Below are 20,947 nucleotides of genomic sequence, written 5' to 3'. Positions count from 1 at the left end.
CTGCATCCTTGTCGCTGCGTGGCCGGGAGAAGGACCGGGGTGCTGGCATCCTTCTCTGGGGATGCTCTCCCCGCTCTGACTGTCCCCCTTTGTTATATGAAAGATTTAATAAGACAAAATAATAAAATAGGTGGAGAGAGGAGCAGAGCAAACAGAAGAGCATCGCTGGCTTGCTCTACGCTAAACCCTCAGTTCTCTTCTGCCCGTCCCTTCACGCCGGCTGCCTTTCGTGTAAACTCTCCCAGGCAGTGCCAAGAAAGACTTTAATTATTGAAATCGAACTCTTCACGTCAATGAGGTTCACATTAACAGATCCTTGCAGCCACTCTGGGAATGTGAGGGAACATCTTAAGCGTATCTGTTGGTAGCAATGTGCTTTTGATATGTAAATGGGATGCATGAACATGAAGTGAGTATATAGAGAATATACTGGATGCTTTGTAGAATCCATTATATTAGGGCTGCAAAGCATTTTTGCTTGTAATCCCTCTTTTACCACACTCATAACTTCTCAAAATATCCACCTTTGATCTGAAATTTTCCATGGTTGAGGTCTGATCAAAGTCCTTAGGCTTTTTTTTTTTTTTTCTCTCTTCTTTAACTCCTTGGAAAAATCCCTCCAGCTGCTCTGCGTCTCGGGATGAAAATTCTTATTTGTAAAAAAAGAATTAAAAAAATCTATCCCCACTTTATTATTTTTTAAGCTGAATCTGTGGTCTAGTAAATAGCATGACTCTAAACAGAAACGTGCTGTTTGTAATTCCCTTGTTCTTTGTCATGTCTGCAAACGCACAGCGTCTGCAGCTCCGCCAACACGGGGGGGGTCCTTAAACAAGAAAGATGGGGTGCTTTCCCCATCGCTGAGCTGCCCTGGTCTTCGGGGGTGAAGACGCTGCGGTGTGAGCTGCGCCTTCTCTTTGGAGAGCCTCTTCCAAAACCCATCTTCACTGGTCCTGGTTTGGGAAACCATGGCAGAGGGTCTCCAGCACGGGTACTCGGCCTGTTCGGGGGACACCCTGCTTATTCTGCCCTTTCCTCGGGTTTCCTGTTGGCCCTGGAGATGTTGCCTCCCCTCTCCGGGTATCTCGGTGCTGCCTAGCAGGTCCTCTGGACTACTTCTGCTGCATCTTTGCATCTCTGTTAGCTTCAGCACCGAACTGAAGTTGGTAAATCCAGTGGGACCACTTAGTTCATCCTCCGCCCTGGCTCCTTGCTTGTGGACGAGCAGGACCGGCGGGCGTTTCTCCTCTCTCTGAGTTGCCACGATTGGTCAAGCAGCTTGAAAACAAATGAACGTTTTTAGGAATTGATGCTGCCGTTGGGCATTTGGGCCCCCCCAGGTCTGCGTGCTGTCGGTGGTGGTCCTTTTGCTGCTGCTGCCCTGGACCTGCGGGTTTCTGAGATCTCACAAAACCTTTTCTTTTCTTTCCCAGGTATGACACACCAGCGTCTTCAAAGAAGAAAGTCCGGCTTAAGGATCGCAACAAGCTGTCCACAGAGGAGCGCAGGAAGCTGTTCGAGCAGGAGGTCGCCCAGCGGGAAGCCCAGAAACAGCAACTGCAAAACCTGGGGATGACGTCCCCCCTGCCCTACGACTCCATGGGCTACGGCACGCCCCACCACAGCTTTATCGGCTACCCGCCTGGCTACCCCATGCAAGCCTACGTAGACCCCAGCAACCCCAACGCTGGCAAGGTGCTGCTGCCCACGCCCACCATGGATTCGATGTGCTCGCCGGCGGCATACGAGCACCCCCAGACTTTGGTTGGGCACACGGTGGAACCAAGCCTAACTACTCCTCAGCCGGTACCAGTAGTCCAACATGTAGCAACAACGATGGAGGTTACAACTCCGCAGTATGTAGCACAAAGCGACACCGTGGTCCATCAAGAACCCAACGTGGCCGTCTTGCCCGTGGCCGCGCCGGGACCGGTGCAGAGCCAGAGTTACGGGGTCTGGGATTCCAGCCAGCAGACTGTAGCTGTACAACAGCAGTACTCGCCAGCCCAGTCCCAACCAGCCATATATTACCAAGGACAGACCTGTCAGACCGTTTACGGTGTGACGTCCCCCTACTCGCAGACGACCCCACCGATTGTACAGGTAATTTCCATTTCAGACACAGCGTGGCACGGAACACCCACAAAACGAAGGGTACCAGCCTGGTACACTTTACTTGCTCACTCTTCGCTAGCGTTGTTAATATTAGAGCATCCTACTTTGCTCTAATATTAAGCTGCAGTAGCACTTCTCAGATAACTTCCCATCCAAGAATCTGAGAAAAGCACATTTAGGCAGGGTATTTTCTGTGTACAGACACCATGTATCATAGTTGTTGGGGCCAAGCAGGAGTTTACAGCTTGCAGAGATTTTTTTTAACCTGTTTATAAAAGTTATGTTGGTTTTTTGATTGTTGATTCTGGTGAACAGATATTTCTGGGTAGGAGCTTCCACTGTCACTGACCAAGTAAGCAGTAAAACGTGGAGGTGTGAGCTCGCCTTCCGTTGACTTTTGGAAGCAGGGTCTGGAGCTACCAGCTCTTGTATGACATAAACCAAACAAAAACCCCAACAGATCAACCTTCTTTATCTGTTTTCTCTGAATTACACGTCCCTTTCCGTCAGGCTCAGCCTTGAGCTCCGAATGACCGTGCTGAGGTGCTGTCTCCTTCTACTTTCTCTTCGTTAACAAGGGTGTTGGCATTCAGCATCTTGCCAATGCCTCGTTCTTCCTAAAAGCAAGACGTAGGCAATTGTGTGACTCCTGGGATAGCAAATAGGCCAATCGTATATGAAGATCGTTTGCTTGAACCCCACCTCAGTCACTGGTTGTTGCTGTGTGGTTTGGATGTTATCTTCCGCTGGTCCTCGAGGACTGTTATCCTCTTCTTGCCTCTGCTATTTGATTCCCGGTAAGGGAAGCTGTACCGTGTCCTCCAGTAAATGTTTTTTTGGTAAAGCAAGCTGACTTGTGATTCCTCGTGCTCCGTTTCAGAGTTACGCCCAGCCAGGTCTCCAGTACATCCAGGGCCAACAGATTTACACGGCTCATCCGCAGGGAGTCATAGTGCAGCCACCGACAGCAGTAACTACGATCGTCGCAGCCGGGCAGCCTCAGCCCATCCAGCAGGTAAGGCTTGGGGGGTCAGAAGGGATGGGGAGCGTTCGTCTACATCTGCTTTGGGTTTGCGTGATTCCCCATGGCTTCTGGATGCTGTGAAAGCGGTGGTGGTACCAGCCGGAAGAGTTTCCCATGCGGCAGCATGCTGGCACCCTTCGGAACGCTGCTCTCCAGGCTGGATGTGCGCATCAGACACATTTTTGGGGCTTTTGAGCCCAGATCCTGTTGCGTTCAGGCTTTCTGCCAGCACATGTGAGAAGGCTGTGTATGGGTGGGCACGTGGGAGCTCCGTGGCCTGCTTTCGCCGCTGAAGCCCTTCCATCAGAAACGGTGGCTTTGGCATCCACCACGGAGGATTTAAGAGCACGGGTGGCAAGGTGGCTGTATTACAAGCTCGGCATGTGGTCGAGTGGGTGCTTGGGGTAGTTGATGAAGAACTAGGGAAAGATACTGTCCTCGCTACTTCTTGGGCCCACACTAACATCGTTTTTAAGTTTTACCTTCAACAAAGTCTTTGTCATGGGGGAAAGAGCTGTCAGGGCTGCTCTGACCGCCCTCACAGCCACTCATGTTTTTGTCTTCACCCCTTTTTGTGCTATTTTTCAGCCAGAGCTTGTGGTGACCAATAACCTCCTGGACTTGCCTCCGCCATCCCCTCCAAAACCCAAAACGATCGTCCTCCCACCCAACTGGAAAACAGCCCGAGATCCAGAGGGGAAGATCTACTACTACCACGTGGTAACAAGGTGAGTGTGATAACGAGGCGAGCCTGATAACGAGGTGAGCGTGATGCCTGCGTCGGGGTTGGAGTTTGATGGCTCAAGCGAAGGAATTGGGTGTAAGAGAAATGGATGTTCAGCCCTCGGTGTCTCGTTAGGCATCCGGCAGGGTGCTGCTCGTTAGCTGAGTGGGTGGGAGGCTGAGATTGCTCAAAACCTTTCCTTCACCCCCATAAATGTGGCCCGGGTATAGAGCCCCGTTTTCTGTGAGCAGAAGTGTGATGATGGCAAACGATTTCCTTGCAAACGATGACTCCAGCCGCGCGTTGAGTTGTAACCCGGTGTGATAACGCGGTGGTGAGGAGCTCCACTTCTGACATCTGATTGCAAAAAAAAAAAAATCCCATCAAAGCAACATCTTTCTCCCCAGCATCTCGGTCAAGTTGGATTTAGTTCTTTTGACATCTTCTTTGGTTCCTGTCACTCTGCCAGAATAAGAGGTGCCCCACACGGTGCAGAATTAACAGGTAGAGAGAGACCTTCTCTGCTCCTCGCGCTCTGAAACACCCGTGCGGCTCTGGCAGCCGTGCCAGGCAAATAACCCCGGTCTGTGGAGGCTTTAATGTGCGTGCGAGCGTTGCGGTGGGCATGCCGTGTGAAGAGGAGGTCTTTGGTGGCTCAGGGATCAGCCGGGATCCGTGGCGTGCAGCGTCAAAGGGTTTGTTTTCTCACCCTCGTTTTTTCCATCTTCAAACCTTTGGTCTGTTCTGGAGCAAGAAACAGAGTTTCCCAGTGTTTTCCCCACACCTTTGCGATCAGTTTTGGAAGGTACCAGGTTTTTGGATCAATACCTATGAACTTATCTAAAATGAGTATCATGAATTTTAGTCTTCCGAAAAGGATTTTTTTAATTTCAAACTCCGCGTGAGGTCTGCGTGGGGACCCACCTCTCTAAAGGGTTAAGCCTGAGTATTTTCTTATGTGTCCTGACTGTCTTGATGTCAGTTATTGTTACTTGCACACGTTTCTCTGCATCAATCGATCTTTTCAATCTCCCGTTTGGACTCCTTCCTGCTACCTCACACGTCAAGAGTTGCACCGACAGCAGAGCAGGAGATCTTCACACCCCAGGACGAAAAAGAAAACAGTCGAGCAGGAATTTGTGACTTGTGCCGTGGTTCGGAAGTCTTGCAATGAGATGAGGAGACCCAACTGAGCCTTCCCCCTTGGCGAGGAATGCCTCCTCCGTGCATCTTCTGCAGCTACACGAGCAGCCACTAATTGAATATAATTAATCTTGAACTTTTTCGAGGAACACATGCTGGAAGATTTCTTTCAATCCTTCTTTTAACTGTAGATCTTCCAACAGGATGAGGCCAGTAGAGGAAAGGAAATCTTGTTGATATTCATGCTTATTTTAATATTTCGTTCTTCTTAGCAATCAAATTAATAGTGGTCCAAGGTCAGGGATAGTCAGCAGTATCTGGAGAATTAAGTGGCATGATGAAGCGCGTGGGGGCTCCTTGAAATCAGACTTTTATGCTTCCCCCCAGCATATCCTGAAAAGTAAAAAGCCCTGAAGTGGGACAGGGTTTCTGATACAGGTGAGAAACCTCGAGAAACTCAAACCAGCGGCTTCTTTTGATGCAGGCTTTCAGGGTTTCTTTGCATTGAGCTGAAGAGTGCACATCCTGGCTTCACAGAGTCTAGAGATGGAAAATAGTTGCCGCATTAGGTCACCTCCAAACCTAACGAGGTCTGGAGATCTGTCGTTTGCATCCCTCTGGTTTAGTCTGTTAGGTGAGTCCTCTCGCCTGATGGAGAGTCCCGTACTCGCCCTAGTCTTGCAAAGACAGCGGTCTGTCCTGCCGGTCCCCATTTCTCCTGGTTGTGTTCCTCCCCTGGTCTGTGGTTTTCCTCCCCGGCGCCGTCCTGTATTTGCTCTTGGATGCCGACGGCTGCCTGCTCCCCTCTTCGCCGCCTTGAGGAAATCCAGACGAGTTCTCCCCATCCTTCCCCGGTTTGAGCGTGGTGGGGCTCTTCCTCGCTCCTTGGCCTGACGAGCCCGAGCGGGCTCTGATGGCTTCTTCCATCTCATCTGAGATGTTTCTGCAGAAATGGTGCTTCCTATGTGCAGTGAGCCAAGAAGAGCTCTCGCCCTGCGTTCAGCCCCTTCTAGCGTATGGGTGAGCTTCGCATCATCTGCCCATCCATCCTTTCAAGCTCCTGCTCATTCCTGTGGCCTTTCTCAAGATCTTTGCTCTCTGTCCTTTCCACGAGGAGATACCTGTGGCTGAACGCTTGGCTTGAGGTGCCAAGGGCTGACCCTTGCTCTGCGGGAAGGAGTACCTGCCCCAAGGTCTTTAAGTTCTTCTCGCTTGGCTTTAGCCTTCTCCAACTTCGAAGCCTACTCAAACTCATCATTAATAGCAAGACAGGGCCGTGCGTTACACCCCTGTTAAGAGTTTTGATGACTGATGGAGACCAGATGGTCCCAGTTGATGGGACAATCAATAGGCAGGTACCAGTTACTTTTAAGAGTGACGGTGGTCTGTCTGTCTGTCTGTCTTCCTCCAGGCAAACCCAGTGGGACCCTCCTACCTGGGACAGCCCAGGGGATGACGCCAGCCTTGAACACGAAGCTGAAATGGACCTCGGGACCCCAACGTACGACGAAAACCCCATGAAGGTAAGCGCTGCGTCAGCGAGGGAAACTTGGCGTTCACATCTCTTGGACAGACTGTGAGGATAATCCTGTCCTGTGGAGCAGGAGCAGCAAACGCCGGGGCCGTTGTTGGGGTCGGTACAGACTTGGGCGGGTGACGGAGGGACAGCAGCGACCCGAGATAAGCCGTAGTGGCTCTGTTGACCATGGGGGCCACTGGTTTTTTGTGCTTTAAAATAGTGGTAGGGGATTAACGGAGTTAAGTTGTTTTTCTTGCCGCTGGGAAATACCTGATGAAATACGCTGTGCTGCCCGGTAGCTGCTGAAGAGCAGCTTCCCCTGGTTGCTGCCAGGTTTTGCCCTGGTGACAAACAGTCGAGCAGAGATTTTCATGGTGCTCTCACCTCCTCGTCCTTCTGGGTGCTGGCTTGGTGAAGCTCCTTTGCTCACCTCTCGGGCTGTGCCGACCGCGGCTTGGGTGAACGCAGGACTTCCCTGGGGGGCGGCTGATGTTCTGCCCTGGATGCCAAGCGTCGCTGCAACCTCATGTGCGGAGATGACCTTATAACTGGCCAAAAAAAAGGGGGCATGGAGGGGGGATAACGTTGAAATAGGAAAAAGTAACGGTGCAGAAGCAGAGGAGCTGGGAGCTCTGCGTTGCTTCCACCACCAGCTGCCTTTCTGCTTTCCTGGGGAGTGCTGCAGCATCTCCATCGCTCCTGCTGTCAAAGGTAACGCCAGCGAGGATGGAGCTGCTCTCCAAATGGGGCTTGATTTCCAATTCGGTCCCTCTGCGGCCACATCTACCCCAGCGCGTGGCGGGAGGGGACTTGGCTGAGCCTCCGTGGAGGACGCGTCTGCCGTTGGCACGGGTTTCCAGCCCTGCCAGCCCTTGCAAAGCAGGGAGGGTCCGAGCAGCGGTTGATGAGCCTCTATAGATAAATCACCCTGTATACCTTTCTGATTTCCTAAAAAGAAGAGAGAAGAGCCGTGGAAAGAAAGGTTTGTCAGGTTATAACTCTCAAGGAGCAATTCTGTCGATGCTCGGGTGATACCCACATACCCAGGAGTGGTTTTGCTGTAGGTAGTGAAGGCATCGTCCGTCCTACAACGCCCAGGAACATCCCACTCTGCTGCCATCGCCTTTCCCGTGTGCTGCCAGGATCCTAAGGGTTAACCCAGTCCTCGTAACGCCGCCGAGTACTTCAGCCGGGATTCCTGGCGAGTTCACTTAAACTACATTATTTATAAATAATTATCTCCCTGTAAAAAAGTTAATTAGGAAATGAACTAAGACCTAGCACACGCTGCTCGGCCGAGGAGCCTTTACCTCTGCAGAGGAATCCAGAAAAGCCTTTTAAAGGCTTTTTGTCCCTGGGTCGGCATCACGCATTCCCTGCCGGCATCCCCTGCCGTTCTGGAATCCTCGGCGGGCAAAGGAGCAAATAGTCACGGCACTGGGAGGATTCATAAACACGCCAGCGTCCTGGGATCGCTGGGGCTTGCTGGATCCCTTAGGTGAGCTTCGGGTTCGGTAGCGTGCAGCGACCTTGCGCTGCGCTGCTCTGGCAGATACTTCACTTTATTGCGCTCAGCAAAGCGTTAAAAAACAGCTCATGCAGCTTTGTGAGCGCTCCAGATGACTCGGGCAGAAAGAACAACAAATATTCCTAATTTGCCTGTTTTCTACAGCGTGTTTCGCTTCGATGGGAAGGGTTTGCTCTCTGCTTGCCTCGGGTCGATCCCAGTTTATCTGCACTTGCCTTTTGCTTCTGGGTTCGGGTCGCAAATTGCTGTCGAAGGATATCGGCATGCAAAGCGAGACGGGAGAACCTATTTATCAAACAGACCTTCATTTTAGGCTCTAAGGCGAGGTTTTATTAATCGGGAATAGCCGTGAACTGCATCCCCATGGAGGGATTTGCTGCTCTAGGTGTACGCGCTAGAGCTGAATGGTATCGACCAGCCTGGAGATATCGGGGGACATCTCTTTGATGAGAACAGAGCAGTGAGAAGAAGGTTGGGCTCTTCTGAGCGAGAAAATACAGTTGTGCTGGTCCTTTGCAGCTTGGGAGTCTTTTTCCTACGGACTTTTGAGGGTCTCGGCGGTGCCTGCGACTGCAGAGGGAGCAGCAAGGAAAGATGCTTCTGCAAACGCGGGCAGGCGTTTAACATGCCAGATTCAAAACCTTGGGGATAAAAAAGGGTGCTGAGGACCGGGGCGGTGCGATGCTCAAAGGGCTTCACCTCGGGGCAGACCTGAGCTGGCTGCTTCTGCCAGGAGTTTTCGCTGCTCACTCGACCCCCAAAATCCCTGTTTTCAGGTGCAAAACTTCTCTGAAGCCGTCAATACCTCGTTCCTAAATTAACACCGGCCGCGCAGCTTTGGCTGACCTTACGGCGATGTGGTTCTTACTCACTTTAGAGCTTTAAACCTTTTTCTTCTCGGCCCGGATCGCCTGAAGGTTGGGGTTTTTCCCAGTCACGGAAATAACGTTGAATTCCCCCGTGGTCATAGCTCGTTCGCCGCCGCCTCCGTAACGATGCTTCCACCCTGAAATTATAACCACATTCCTTGGATTTTTTTTTTTTTTTTACCCTCCTCCTCCCCACCCTACACCTTTTCCAAGAGGGATTAAACCCACCGGCATCGCGGCTCCGGCCATCCGACAGCTGCTGCTGCTATTCCTGATGTCCCCCGGCCGCGGGGCACCGCTCGCCCCGACGAAGCACATGCGATGGTGGCGACCGGGGTATTTTATTTCCTCCGGAGCGTGTTCCATGCACTTCTGAGCGTCATCTGCTCCCTTCTTGATACCCTCAAAGCCCCGGCGTGGCCAGCGTCGCCACGGCTGGTGTCAGCAAGGGGTGAGCTCGCCTGGGGCTCGCGCGCCGGTGTAGTGATTTTGATGGAAAGGCACAAGAGGCGCGCGAAGCCACGCTCGCGTTTTCCCTTTTAAAGCACGTTTTAAAACCTGCTTTTTCCCTTGGGAAAAGGGGTGTCATGAGAGGGCGGCCCGGCGGAGCGCTGGCAATGACACAGGGCTGGATGCCTGAGTTTTTGCATCCTTTTAAGATGGAAAAAGCCCGGATTTATTGCACGGATGTGTTTGTGTCTCTGCTCGTTGGTACTCCTCCTCCCCGGAGAGCACGGAAAGGTCGGCATCAGCAGAGCAGATCCCATGCTGCCGGAGAAGAGCATCATGCAAAGGCTCCTCCGAATTTCCCAGCACATTTGGCTTCTTGCTCCTCTCCCACCATCAACCCATCCCAAACTGGTTTTCCCCTAACAGCATCTTTGCCCACCTCTCCATCCCCACCTCTCTTCCGGAGGGTTTTTGCATAAAGCAGCGAGACTGATAAATGCGAACGCCACCAAAATGCTCCTTTTTTTAGGGTCTTTTCCTGTGTTAGAGTTTTCCTGGCGGGCGGCACGGCTTTGGATTACGGAAGCGCTTTGGAGGGGCTATGAGGGAAGCGCTGCGGTCACGTCAAAGCAGGCTAAAGCCCTTTGATAAGGAGGTTTTCATGTTAAAATAAAGATTAATTTTAGCATAAGGAGAAATGAGCACCTTTCCACAAGTAGTAGCTTAGAAATAGTTTGTCTTTCTCCTCCTCATCTTCCCCTACAAATTTTGGCACTGGTTTTTCCCCTCATCCCGCATGCTCCGGTCCAAGGGGAGCAGGATTTCGCATGAGCTGCCAGACCCTGCTGGCTGCCTGCTGTAGGCAGCGCTGCCTGCGCCGGGGCAGCGATTGCGGCCGTGCTTCGGCTCACGGCTTTCCCATCCATCGGGCTTGGTGGTCAGCCGGGGTTTGGCTTCTCCTCCCTGCTCCGGTCCCCAAAAAGTGCCCTTTTCCCCTTCCAGGTCCCCCCTGCAGCCCGAGTGGCTCCCGCAGTCGTGGTGGAAAGCGATGGAGCCTTTCCACGGCTCAAAATCCCAGGAGCATTTAGTCCCAGGCTTACTGCAACCAAGCCAGGCTTTATTTTTGCATTTACTTTCTTTACGCATTTATTTACAGGCGTCTTTATTTGGCGTTTGCAGCGCTTCCCTGCAAGCTCCTCCAAACCCATCCTCCGGCTCTACTTAAGCCAGCTAATTAGCGCTGAGAATTTATAACATCCTTTGAGGGCTAAATTAAAATCCCGTCGTTACCAAACTGAAATAACTCCTTCCTTCTGCTAGCTCGGGGAATTAAGAGAAATTGAGGTGTGCTGGAGATGCCGGGGCGATGGTGATGGAGAAGGGCTTGGTTGATGGAAGGTGGCAGGGCTTGGTGACGCCACCGTGCCGGTGCCGCGCCGGGAGCCGGCAGGGAGCCATCTGCTCCCCATCACCGGCCTTTTGATGTCGGTACCCGAGCCGCGGGCAGGGAGCGGCGAGCTTTGATGTGCGGCCAGCCCAGAGACACACCAGCGCTCGCTGGGGACAGCCCTGGGCAATAAAACTTCCCCGGCAAGGGTTGATTTAAGCCCCACGTCGGTTTGCTTACGGGACTTTGCAGCTCTGCCCTCCGGCCTCAGCCAGGCGCGTCTTTGGGGTTTGAAAGGAATGGGACGGCTCCTGCTTTTTTCAGTGTTATATACTTGAAAAAATTGGGTTTTTTTAATTAAAAGAAATAGCAGGACACCTTCAAAGAGCAGAAGGAGCAGGCAAATCTCCCCTGGCTTTGCAAGCCTTTAACAAGCCCTTTAGCTCTCTCCGTCCTTAAAATCCAAGTCCTGATAACCCACGGTACCCACACCTCTCCCGAAAACCAGCGCCGGAGGAGAGATGCTGCTTTTCGGTTTTTTTAAGACTCCGAGGAGGTCGCGGGGCTCGGCAGGCAAAGCCCGCAGGGATGTGGGGAGGTGGGCGTTGAGCTGGCAGCGAAGGGCTGCTCGGCGGGATGCAGCCAGTGCAGTTTCTACTCCGTTAATACGGGCAGCAAACTAAATCAGCCGGTGCTTGTGTTCTGTGGGATCAGTAATCGGGGGAACAGCCAGAAATTCCTATAAAATTCACTTTATCCTTCCGTGACCGCCTATAGCTAAAGATGAGCTTCTGTAAATGCTCGCCAGTGGGGTCCCAGCCCTCGCAGCGCTTTCGGCACGAGGGCCGACGGTGTGCCGGCGCGCCGGGCGCGCCTCTTCGGCAGGGACGGTTCTGTCGCAACCGATAGCTGCCACCGAGCACTTGGCTTTGATTAACGAGCTGAATAAATGAGCGTTGCTCAAACAGCCCCCGGAGCGGGGTTAGGACAGCGTCCCCCCCCGGTCGGCCGTGCTGGATTCATCCCTGCAAATCATCGCTGTGCCGGCAATTAGGCTTTAACATGCGTGAAATAAATGGGGAGGGGGATGCTGAGCTGCTTTCCTTCTCCCTCGCCTCCAGCTAAAGAGAACAGCCCCCACCGCAGCGCTCGCCCCCCCCCCAAACCAGCCCGACTCCCCCAGCACCACCTCGTGCCCTTTTTCCAGCTTTTTTTCCCCCAAGAAAACAAGAGCGAGGAGCAGCCCCGGGGGCTGTGCTCCCAGCCCAGCAGCAGGGCTGGAGCGCACCGGGAAGCGTGCCGGGACTGGGTTGGGGAGTGTGGCGGGATCAGGTCGGGAAGTGTGCCGGCACTGGGATGGAGATCGCGCCAGGATCGGGCTGGGAAGCGTGCTGGCATCGGGCTGGGGAGTGCACCGGGACTGGGCTGGGAAGCATGCCTGGATCAGGCTGGGAAGTGTGCCAGCATTGGGCTAGGAAGTGCACCAGGACCGGGCTGGGAAGGGTGTTGGGAATGGGTTGGGGAGCACACTGGGACTGGGCTGGGAAGCTCACCAGGACTGCCAGGATTGGGCTGGGGAGCGCACCGGGACCGGGCTGGGAACCATGCCTGGGATTGGGGTGAGGAGCATGCCGGCATCAGGCTGGGAAGCTCATCTGGACTGGGCTGGGAAGCGTGCCGGCATTGGGCTAGGAAGTGCACTGGGACTGGGCTGGGAAGGGTGTCGGGAATGGGTTGGGGAGCACACTGGGACTGGGCTGGGAAGCTCACCAGGACTGCCAGGATTGGGCTGGGGAGCGCACCGGGACCAGGCTGGGAACCATGCCTGGGATTGGGGTGAGGAGCATGCCGGCATCAGGCTGGGAGCTCAGCAGGACTGGGCTGGGAAGCGTGCCGGGAATGGGCTGGGAAGTGTGCCAGGACCGGGGCGGAGAGCGTGCCGGCACTGGGCTGGGAAGCTCACCGGGAGCGGGCTGGGAAGCGCGCGCTGCCCGCCGGGCTGTGGGGCAGGGGTGGGCGGCAGGAGCGTGGTGGGGTCCCACGGTGGGGACAGGGATGGGGACAGGGAGGTCCCTGCTCGCCCCGGCCACCGTCTAATACCCTTTTATTTCCCCCTTTCCAGTCTTCCAAGAAGCCCAAGACGGCGGAAGCGGACACGTCGAGCGAGCTAGCCAAGAAGAGCAAGGAGGTGTTCAGGAAAGAAGTGAGTTTCCCCGGCGCCCCGGGGGGGGTTTGTCACCCTCCCGCGCCGGTGACGCGACCCAGGGGGACGCCGGAGGCGGGTGTCGGGGTTCACCCTCCCACGCAAGCGATGCGAAGCTGGAGTGGGGGACCCCCCCGCCGCTCGGGGACATCGAGGCGTCCCCGCTCCTCTGCCGCTGTCCTGCCAAGGGTTGGGTCCGGAGGTCACCGAATCCCTGGGGACGCGTTGCACCCCCCTCCCCGCTTTTGCCCCCCCCCCCGCCTCGGGGAAGGGACGGCGGGGCCCGGTGAGGGAGGGCAGGGCCGGATCCAGGTCTCCTCTCCCGCAGATGTCGCAGTTCATCGTGCAGTGCCTGAACCCTTACCGCAAACCCGACTGCAAGGCCGGCCGCATCACCACCACCGAGGACTTCAAACATCTGGCGCGCAAGGTGACGGCACGGCGATGCGGCACAGCTGTCCCCGCGGCGGCGGGGAGCCGGGGGGGGGGGGGGAATCGCATCGCCCCTTCTGCCGGCTCCTCTCGTAGGAGAAGGGGAGGGAAAAGAGCGATGTTGGGGGAATAAGAGGCAGTGTTTGGGGAATGATAATGGGAAAATAGTTTGGGGAATAATAGGGAATGTTTGGGGAATGATAGCAAATATGTGGGGAATACTTGGGGAATAATAGGAGATATTTGGGGACTATTTGGAGACTAATAGGAAATATTTGGGGGATATTTGGGGGATAATAGCAAAATAGTTTGGGGAATAACAGCAGACTAGCTTGGGGAATATTTGGGGAATGATAGGAAATATTTGGGGAATAATAGGGAATGTTTGGGAATGTTTGGGGAACGATAGCAAATAGGTGGGGAATACTTGGTGAATAATAGGGACTGTTTGGGGACTATTTGGAGACTAATAGGAAATATTTGGGGATAATAGCAAATAGGGGGAATAATAGCAAACTAGGTTGGGGAATATTTGGGGAATGATAGGAAATATTTGGGGAATGATAGGAAATATTTGGGGAATGTTTGGGGAATATTTGGGGAATAATAGGAAATATTTGGGGAATAATAGCAAAATAGCAGCAAATATTTGGGGACTATTTGGGGACTATTTGCAGAACAATAGCAAAATAGTTTGGGGAATATGAAATTTGGGGAATATTTGGAGAATAATAGCCAATGTTTGGGGAATGTTTGGGGAATAACAGCAAATATTTGGGGAATGTTTGGGCAATAATAGGAAGTATTTGGGCAGTAATAGCAAAAGAGCTTGGGGAGTATTTGGGGAGTAATAGCAAATGTTTGGGGAATGGTAGCAAATATTGGTGGAATATTTGGGGAATAATAGCAAATATTGGGGGAATAATAGCAAATAGGGAATAATAGCAAAATCGCTTGGGGAATCCCCAAGACTTGGATTATTGGCAATATCGGGAATAACGGCGGGTATCCCCGGTCCCTCCTCTGCCCCGCAGCTGACTCACGGCGTCATGAACAAGGAGCTGAAATACTGCAAGAACCCGGAGGATCTGGAGTGCAACGAGAACGTGAAGCACAAGACGAAGGAATACATCAAGAAATACATGCAGAAATTCGGGGCCATCTACAAACCCAAAGAGGACACGGACCTGGAGTAACCACAACCACCGCCGCCGCCGCCAGCACCGCCTCCATGCCGGACGCAGCCAAACCTTGGAATACCCGATTCTGTCAGGATTTCGCGGTTTTAAACCACCAACCTGTGAATTTATTATTTTATTTTATTTTTTTTTTAAAAAAAAAAAAAAAAAAAGAAAAAAGAAAAAGAAAATAAACTTCGTTCCCTATGGCGTGAGGCGGTTTGTGCTGCCGGGGCGACGCGGAAGAAAAGCCGGGCTTTGCTAAGCCGGGTTTTGCCGGCTCCCCTACCCCGGCGGTGCTGTCGGACGCACGCACCCCGTGCGTCACCAAGCTCTGTATTATATTTTAACGTATATGTGAATATATTGATAATTTTTGGTTTTGGTTTTTCTTTTTTTTTTTTGCTTTTAGCCCAAGACGTGCCGATACCACGGGAACACTTTGTAAGGATAGCTTCGGGGTTGGTTTTTTTTTTTTTTGTTTGTTTGTTTCCTTGGTTTTATTTTTGGTTCTGCGAGGTTTAATCTGTTTTCATGTAAATATTGCGGAGCGGGGCTGCCCCCGGATTTCTGGCAGGCCTCGTGCTATGTTGATAAGATTGATTTTACTGCTTAAATCATTTTACTTTATCCAATTTTTACGGAACTTTTTATGTAAAAAAAAAAAAAAAAGGAAAAAAAAAAAAGAGGAAAAAAAAATAATAAAAAGAAAAATGACAAAAAAATCAACACCGGCCCCGGCCCCGAAAGAGGTTTGGCACGGCCGGGGGGGGCGGCCGGGGGGACCTGGCGGTGGCACCGGTGGGGACGTGGTGGCCTGGCTCAGTGGTCTGTCCCCTCTCGCGCGGGGGGGCCCCCCTGTCACCCTTAGCATCCCCATGAGCCCTGAACCCCTGGGGGGGGGGGATGTGATGGGGTTTTGGGGTGACCCAGCTCGGGGCAGGGGTGCCCATGCGCATTTTGGGGTTAAAACGGCTCTTTTTCTGTCCCCTGGCACCACCTGCCTTGGGGTCTTTGGGGGTGTCTGTCTGTCCGTCCGTCTGTCTGTCATCCTCCCCCCCCAAGGGCCACCCACCCCCCTGCTGTCCTTATGGGGACGGGCGTGGGACATGCACTGGGGGACACACAGACACACGGATGTCTGAGGACAGACATCCCGGGGACACACGGACACCCAAGGACACACAGCCCGGGGACACACAGATGCCTGAGGACACATGTCCTGGTGACACGCTTCTGGGGACACGGATGCTTGGGGACACACAGCCGGGGGACACATGGACACGCAAGAACACGTGTGTGTGGGGACACACGGACACCCAAGGACACGCATCCTGGGGACACACGGACGCCTGAGGACACACATCCTGGGGACACATGTGTGTGGGGACACACGGACACCCAAACACACACAGCCCGGGGACACACGCATGTGGGGACACACGGACACCCAAGGACACGCAGCCCGGTGATGCACGGACGCCTGGGGACACACGCGTGTGGGGACACACAGACACCTGGGGGGGGGACAGCCTGGGGACACACGGACACCCAAGGACACACAGCCCGGGGACACGCGTGTGTGGGGACACACGGACACCCAAGGACACACATCCCGGGGACACATGCGTGTGGGGACACACGGACACCCAAGGACACGCATCCCGGGGACACACAGACGCCTGAGGACACACATCCTGGGGACACGTGTGTGGGGACACACGGACACCCAAGCACACACAGCCTGGGGACACGCACGTGTGGGGACACACGGACACCCAAGGACACGCATCCTAGGGACGCATGGACACCTGAGGACACACATCCTGGGGACACACGCGTGTGGGGACACACAGACACCTGGGGGGTACACAGCCCGCGGACACACAGACACCCAAGGACACACAGCCCGGGGAAGCACGGACGCCTGAGGACACACAGCCCGGGGACACGCGCGTGTGGGGACACACGGACACCCAAGGACACGCAGCCCGGTGACACACAAGTGACACGTTTAATGCACTCCCCCAGGGACCAGCCGTGTCCCCGAGTCTCCCGCCCTCTGCCACCGCCCCCACACCGGGGCCCCCAAATTACGCCCCGACCCCCCTAAAAAAAGTACAAAACCCATTTAAAAAAACCCGAATAAAGAGCGACCTGGCAGGAGAAAGCGGGGAGCACCCGCCGAGCCCACCCGGCGTCTGCGGCGCGGTGTCCCCGCATCCCGGCGGGCCTTGGGGACCCCCCCCCCCCCCCCCCCGGTCACACCGCCGAGGTGGCGTCCCCCGGTCCCGCCAAGCGCCGGGCCGCGTCCTGCCGGCCGATGGCGGCCAGGGCCTGGCAGAGGGTCTCCAGGGTGGCCCCCTCGCCCCCGGCCCAGGCGCTGAGCAGGGTGCGGGCGGGTGCCCGACCCCGGCCGAAGGTGCCGATGGCGTCGGGGCCGAAGCCCAGGCGAGCGGCCAGGCTGCGCCAATCCCCCCCGGGACCCCCGCTTTCCAGCAGCCGCTCCAGCTCCTCCTGCCGCTGCGGCGGCACCGCGCTGAACGGGTGCCCCTCGGGGCGGGGGGCTGCGGGTGGGGAGAGGGTGTCAGGGTCGGCACCCAAAATCTCCGCCCGGCACCCAGCGGTATTTCTGTGCCGGAGGTGTCGCTGGCTCCCGGGAGAGAGAGACTTACCGGGGTATGGGTGCTCCCCCACCCTGTTTAGGTGTTACCTGGGGTATGGGTGCTCCCCAATCCCATTCGGGTGCTCCCCGACCCCCCTTTGGGTGCTCCTCAAGGCATGGGTGCTCCTCAACCCCATCCAGGTGCTCCCCAACCCTATTTGGGTGCTCCTTGACCCCTTTCGGGTGCTCCCCGACCCCCCTTTGGGTGCTCCTCAAGGCATGGGTGCTCCTCAACCCCATCCAGGTGCTCCCCAACCCTGTTTAGGTGTTATCTGGGGTATGGGTGCTCCCCAATCCCATTCGGGTGCTCCCCGACCCCCCTTTGGGTGCTCCTCAAGGCCTGGGTGCTCCTCAACCCCATCCAGGTGCTCCCCAACCCTATTTGGGTGCTCCTTGACCCCTTTCGGGTGCTCCCCGACCCCATTCGGGTGCTCCTCAAGGCATGGGTGCACCTCAACCCCATCCACGTGCTCCCTAGCCCTATTTGGGTGCTCCCTGACCCCATTTGGGTGCTCTCCAACCCCATTTGGGTGCTCCTCAAGGCATGGGTGCTCCTCAACCCCATCCAGGTGCTCCCCAACCCTATTTGGGTGCTCCCCAGGACATGAGTGCTCCCCAACCCCATCTGGGTGCTCTCCGGGGCATGGGTGCTCCCTATTTGGGTCCTCCCTGGGGCATGGGTGCTCCCTCACCCCATTTGGGTGCTCCCTGGTGCAAAGATGCACCCTCACCCCATCAGGATGCTCCCTGGAGCGTGGGTGTACCCCAACACCATCTGGGTGCTCCTTGGGGCATGGGTGCTCCCTAAACCTGTGCAGATGGTCCCCAAAGTATGGGTGCTCCCTGACACCCATCTGGGTGCTCCCTGGGGCATGGGTGCTCCCCAACCCCACCCAGCTGAACCCCAAGGTAGGGATGCTCCCCAACCCATCTGGACGGTCCCTGGGGTGTAGGTGCACCCCAACCCCATATGGGTGCTCCACAGGCCATGAGGGCACCCCAAACCCATGTGGGTGCTGCCTGGGCTATGGTGGCACCCCAACCTATGTGGGTGCTCCCTAGAGCACCCCAACCCCATCCAGATGCTCCTCAAGGTACGGATCCTCCCCGGGGACAGATGCACCCTGACCCATGAACACGGGTGCTCCCTAACCCCATCCCGATGACATCGGGGACAAAACCCCCCGGACCCCACCCTGCGATGGGTGCTCCCCCCCCCAAAAAAAACCCCCTATTGCTGGGTGGTGGGTGCTCACCCTTGCCGGGCTGGTGGGGTTCCTGCAGGCTGTGGGTGTCGAGGAAGACCCCGCTGTCACTGTGCAGCTTCTCCCCCTCGGGTGACGTCCCCAAGTCCCCTGCCCGCGCCTTGGCCAGCTGCTGCTTCTGCCTGCACGTGTGCCAGCTGCCCGCGGTGCCGGGGGGGTCACCCAGGATGCCGGGGGGCCCGTACCCCATCACGTCCCCCGCCCCGTGTCCCCCCGTGTCCCCCCCCCCCAAACCTACCACTTGAAGGCCACGTAGGCGAGGAGTCCCACCACCACGGCGGCCAGGAGGGAGCAGTAGACGGGGATGATGTCCCTGCCGGTGGCCTCGGGCGGCGGTGGCACGAACTCGGGGGTGGCGGGCGAGGGGTCCCCCGTCACCGGCTCCCCCTCCGTGCGCTCCAGGTCCTCGTCTATGGGGATGGGGATGGGGGGTGTTGTCATCCCCCCCCCCCCCCAAAAGGTTAGGGGAGTCCTGGTCCCCTCCACTCCTGCCTCAGTTTCCCCTTTGCAGGGGAACCGGCACCCACGGGTGGATCGTGGGGTGGAGAGCCCAAATATGTTGGGGTGCTGCAGTGGCGCGTGTGTCCCCAACACACCCCAATTTCCTGTGGCCCCCCCCCCCGCCCGTGATGAACAGCACCCCAGAGCCGCACGTGGGGAAACTGAGGCACAGCCACACCCCGCCGCGCCCCCCCCCCCAAGGTGAGAACCTCTCCCTGGGAAGGGGGGGTGTGTGTGTGACAGGGGTGTCCCCCCCCACCCTGGGTGCCACTCACGGGTGCAGAGGGCGTCGCGGGCAGGGGTGCAGGGCCGGGCAGGCAGCAGCGGGCAGGGGGTGCAGGGCTGGCAGGGCTCCACCGCGCTGCTCACCGCCGAGAAGGTCCGGTCTGCGGGGGGGGGGGTACGGGGGGGTGAAGGGTGCTGAGTGGGTGCGGGGGGGGTGTGGGGGGTGTGGGGGGGTACTCACTGTGGGCGCAGGGCTGGCAGCGGGTGTCGGCGTGGCCGCAGGGCTCGGTGACGCCGAAGCCGGGGGGACAGGGGGTGCAGCACCCCCCCGCCGCCGTCGTCCTCCCGCTCCCGCACTCCCCACCCTGCCCCGGCACCTGCGGGCACCGGGGGGGGGGGGTGTTCCTGCCTCAGTTTCCCCTTGACTTTGCCCCGGGGAAGGGGACCAGGACCCCCAACTGCCCCCCCAAAACCCCCACTGTGTCCCATGTCGTCGTGTCCCCCCCCACCATGGCGGAGGTTGGTTTGGGGTCCCGGAGCACCCCGACCCCTGGGGGTGGGGGGTGATGGGGGGAGGTGGGGGGTGCGGGGAGGAGGGGGGGGGATAATGGGGGGGGGTGCAGGGGGTGCGGGGCCCCGGCTGGGTGGGTGATCGCGGGACACCGCTGCTTGTGCCCGGGAGGGGTGGGGGGGTGGGGGGGTGTGATAAAATAGAGCAGAGTGGGATGAAAGACTAATGAATAAAAAAACAAAAACAAAACAAACAAAAGAAATAATAAACTAGAATAAATAAAATTGAAAAATCAAATAAAAAAAATAGAAGTAAATAATCGAAGAGAAAATAGACAGGAAATAAAACACATTGAAATGAAATAAAACGAAATAAAACGAAATAAACCGAAATGAAATGAAATAAAGTGAAATAAAGTGAAAAAACATGAAATAAAGTAAAATAAAAATAAAATGAAGTAAAATAAAAAATAAAATGAAAGAAAAGGAAATAAAATAAACCAAGCCAAAACAAAAGGAAATACAACAAAAAGACGTGAAGAAGTGAAGCGAAGCGGAGCCCCCCCGGGGGAGCGGGCGGCCCGGCGGGTCCCGGGGCGGCAGCGGGGAGCCCCGTCCCGTTTCCCGGTCCCGGTCCCGGTCCCATCCCCGCCGCCGTCCCGTCCCGTCCCGTCCCGTCCCGTCCCCGTCCCCATCCCCATCCCCGTTCCCATCCCCATCCCCGTCCCGTCCCGTCCCGTCCCGCCCGCACCGGGCAGAGCAGCAGCAGCGGCAGCAGCAGCGGCGGCAGCGGCGGCAGCAGCGGGAGCCGCAGCACCGCCCGGCCCCGCCGCATCGCCGAGACCCGGGCCCGGCCCCGGGACCCGCTCGCTCCGCTCCGAACTGTTCCGATCCGCTCCGAACTTCTCCGATCCTCTCCGAACTGTTCCGATCAGCTCCGGTTCCGTCCGGCTCCGCTCGCTCCGCTCCGGTCCGCTCCGCCTCGGTTCGGCTCCGCTCGCTCCGGTCCGGCTCCGCTCGGCTCGCTCCGGTCCGCCTCGGCTGGGCTGGGCTCGGCGCGGCCCCGCAGCGCAGGCGGGCGCGGCTCGCCCCGGGCCGGGTCGGGAGGGGCGGGGCGCTCCGCCATTGGCTGCGAGCGGCGCGGAGGGGCGGGGATCCGCGCGGAGCTCCGCCCCTCTCGGCTCGGCTGGGCTCGGGTCCGCTTCGGTT

General features: G+C 56.4%; 2 protein-coding genes across 2 annotated transcripts in view; one reads left to right on the top strand and one right to left on the bottom strand.

Annotated features, from left to right (window-relative positions):
• The window catches only part of SETD2 (SET domain containing 2, histone lysine methyltransferase), a 71,379-nt gene extending 56,656 nt beyond the window's left edge, over window positions 1-14,723 (top strand). Inside the window, exons 15-21 of the mRNA XM_050890954.1 lie at window positions 1,434-2,103; window positions 2,996-3,130; window positions 3,728-3,867; window positions 6,418-6,529; window positions 12,882-12,962; window positions 13,291-13,392; window positions 14,429-14,723. Of these exons, the coding sequence (XP_050746911.1) occupies window positions 1,434-2,103; window positions 2,996-3,130; window positions 3,728-3,867; window positions 6,418-6,529; window positions 12,882-12,962; window positions 13,291-13,392; window positions 14,429-14,590 (1,402 nt within the window). The 3' untranslated portion in view covers window positions 14,591-14,723. The remainder of the gene's footprint in view (window positions 1-1,433; window positions 2,104-2,995; window positions 3,131-3,727; window positions 3,868-6,417; window positions 6,530-12,881; window positions 12,963-13,290; window positions 13,393-14,428) is intronic.
• Window positions 14,724-16,834: 2,111 nt separating this feature from the next.
• On the bottom strand, window positions 16,835-20,573 carry LOC127012719 (tumor necrosis factor receptor superfamily member 16-like). Its single transcript, XM_050890952.1, has 6 exons — window positions 20,490-20,573; window positions 19,470-19,605; window positions 19,279-19,389; window positions 18,741-18,912; window positions 18,494-18,639; window positions 16,835-17,139 (listed from the first exon to the last, which is right to left on the bottom strand). Exons 1-6 carry the CDS (start codon window positions 20,571-20,573, stop codon window positions 16,835-16,837), a joined length of 954 nt encoding a protein of 317 aa, XP_050746909.1.
• Between the last annotated feature and the right edge of the window lie 374 nt (window positions 20,574-20,947).

This window comes from Gymnogyps californianus, chromosome 2 (genome assembly GCF_018139145.2).
Source record: "Gymnogyps californianus isolate 813 chromosome 2, ASM1813914v2, whole genome shotgun sequence".
Lineage (NCBI taxonomy): Eukaryota > Metazoa > Chordata > Aves > Accipitriformes > Cathartidae > Gymnogyps > Gymnogyps californianus.
Note: the sequence above shows the minus strand (reverse complement) of the source record. Positions and strands in the feature narration are given on the sequence as shown.